The sequence below is a fragment of the Osmia bicornis genome, unplaced genomic scaffold, assembly GCF_907164935.1.
Source record: "Osmia bicornis bicornis unplaced genomic scaffold, iOsmBic2.1, whole genome shotgun sequence".
Taxonomy (NCBI): Eukaryota; Metazoa; Arthropoda; class Insecta; order Hymenoptera; family Megachilidae; genus Osmia; species Osmia bicornis.
In genome coordinates, this window is record NW_025791328.1 from 291,648 (window position 1) to 294,035 (window position 2,388).

The following is a 2,388-nucleotide window of genomic DNA, read 5'->3' on the forward strand; positions in this document are numbered from 1 at the left end:
TTTATTGAGATTAGAACCGTTGTTCGGGTGTTAAACAATGTACGAAATTAAATGGGGGAACAAACGAATAATTTTATTAATTTATACTGGTCGACAGTGAACTTGGTATGAAATCGCACATTCATATAATTATAATTTCTTCTACAACTTGATTTTAAAACTAATTAGAATTTCTTCTACAACTTTAATTTAAAAAAAAATATTATTTGAGTACTGATACATTTCGAATGTCATTTTCATCGCTTTTGTCGATGTTTAAACATACGTAGTTGATTGTATTTTATTACATATTTCGCAATTCAAACAATCAAAAATTTTCGTCACTAATGAAAAATAGTTTCCGTGTTCGTATTCAGTGAATATAATAATAAAACTATACAAGAAGTACATATTGAGTGTTAGTTATCCTGATACACTTTAAAAAGTATAGATGTGTTTCGATATACACGGTCTTGTCGCCGTTCGTGTGACTTTCGTTCTATACAATATAAACACTATGTCACTGTTATCGATAACATTCTACCTCTAGTCATTAACTAATATTAATGTAACTGTTGTTGCTTATATATTTTTATTTTTTTTTTTTTTACAAATATTACTAAACAAATATTTTTGTTTCAGAACATAAGTCAGAACATTTGCGGAATAAAAAAATGGGAGAATCTGATAACAATTGTAAGTATTATTTTTATAACTTTAATAATGGCAATTAAAGAGTACATGAAAAAAGTAAAAGAAGCTGTGCAAAATGTATGTTGTTGTGAATATATATATATATATATATATATATATATATATTTCTTTTTGTTTTCTCTATCAGATCAACAAATGTTCAGGGATGTTCAGCTGCTGCTGCAGCAGCAGCAGGAACAGCATCATCGGGAAATGCAGCTGCAGCAGCAACAGCAACAGCAGTTGCAGCAACTGAGGGAGGAGCTCCTCCCTCAGCAACAAGAGGATCACCGACCGAGGGAGGAGCCCCTCCCTCAGGTGCAAGAGATGGAATCCGGCGAGGAGGCGAAGCCACCGCGAAGTATGTATTACAGATTCTTTTTTATATTATGAATTATTGCCTCGTACAGAGGAATTCAATATTGCCCTTATCAGAACATCTCTGCTGTTCAATATTAGGGAAAATATTTATAATAATAATATTTTAATGAAAAAAATATATATCTAATAATTTCAATTTTTATACGTTACAGAAAGAGGAGTGGCGGCAGGGAGATCAGGGTAGGGGGGGAGGGGAACAGGCGGAAGGGGAAGGGGAAGGGGGGGCCGGGGTAATATTGTCAAGTTAGGTTTCTATTAAAACCAAATTTTTTTTTTTCTTAATAAAGTGATTTAAAAAACATGTTATTCCGTGTTCTGCTGTTTTATTTTTATTAACTAACAGTAATTGATCCTTACTAAACCATTCCCATTGACATATAACTGCACGGCATCCTACAAATATTGTTCGTTTCTCTGAATTCCACTAAAAATTGTGAAATAAAATAATTTTTAACAAAAAAAAAAATCCAACTTCAAAATGCACTAAAAAGTATAAAATAATTTCCATTTCATTTATATCTGTATTCCACAGCTATTAATAATATCTACTTAATCGTTACATAGGATACCAAATACATTTTAAACTTTTCGCAGGCGGCGCAAAATTAAAAATACCCGAACAAACGGTGCTGCTAATAACGATTTGATTGTGGTATGGCAAACTTGGTAATTAATAAGTTGTAAGAGAAAAAGCGGAACGTTATAGGTCCAGCTGAAAACATTTGTAATTGTCACGATTGTACCAGAAATTGGCAACACTCCTGATATACATGCACTATACTGCAGTTCACAAGAGACCATACTTAACTCGCGCCGCTCACTAGGTCTAGAGAGATTTTTAATGACGTGTGTTATTCCCCTCTCCAGCTTGCTTCTTATTATACTTTGCGATCATATAAATGGTGGGCAGAAATATATGACGTACGATAACTGAAAACCGGTGATGATATTGTAAAGTTTCACGATGCAATGAAAATTCTATTATTTTCCGGAAAAAAATGATGTGAACGCAAAGTAAGAAGCAAGCTGTAAAGGGGAATCACACGCACTATTAAAAATCTCCCTAGACCTCAGTAGGTCACTAGCTGCGCGAGTTAACTGCGGTCACTCGTGAACTGCAGTATAGTTAATTCGCAATGGGTATATTGATTCCCGTTGAATATTGTTTACTTGAAATTATCAAATGGGTCATTTGTCATAGGTTGCCGACATCTGAACCAGGATCTCCCTAGTAGAGGAAAAGATTTTAATTTTGCGCCGCTTCCGAAAAGTTTAAAATGTATTTGGTATCCTATGTAACGAATAAGTAGATATTATTAATAGCTGTGGAATACA

The 2,388-nt window shown here is 33.5% G+C and overlaps 1 protein-coding gene across 1 annotated transcript; it reads left to right on the top strand.

The window, feature by feature from the left end:
• Positions 1 to 787: 787 nt before the first annotated feature.
• On the top strand, positions 788 to 1,237 carry LOC123989036 (ataxin-8-like). Its single transcript, XM_046289754.1, has 2 exons — positions 788 to 1,033; positions 1,206 to 1,237. Exons 1-2 carry the CDS (start codon positions 829 to 831, stop codon positions 1,235 to 1,237), a joined length of 237 nt encoding a protein of 78 aa, XP_046145710.1. The 5' UTR covers positions 788 to 828.
• Positions 1,238 to 2,388: the final 1,151 nt, after the last annotated feature.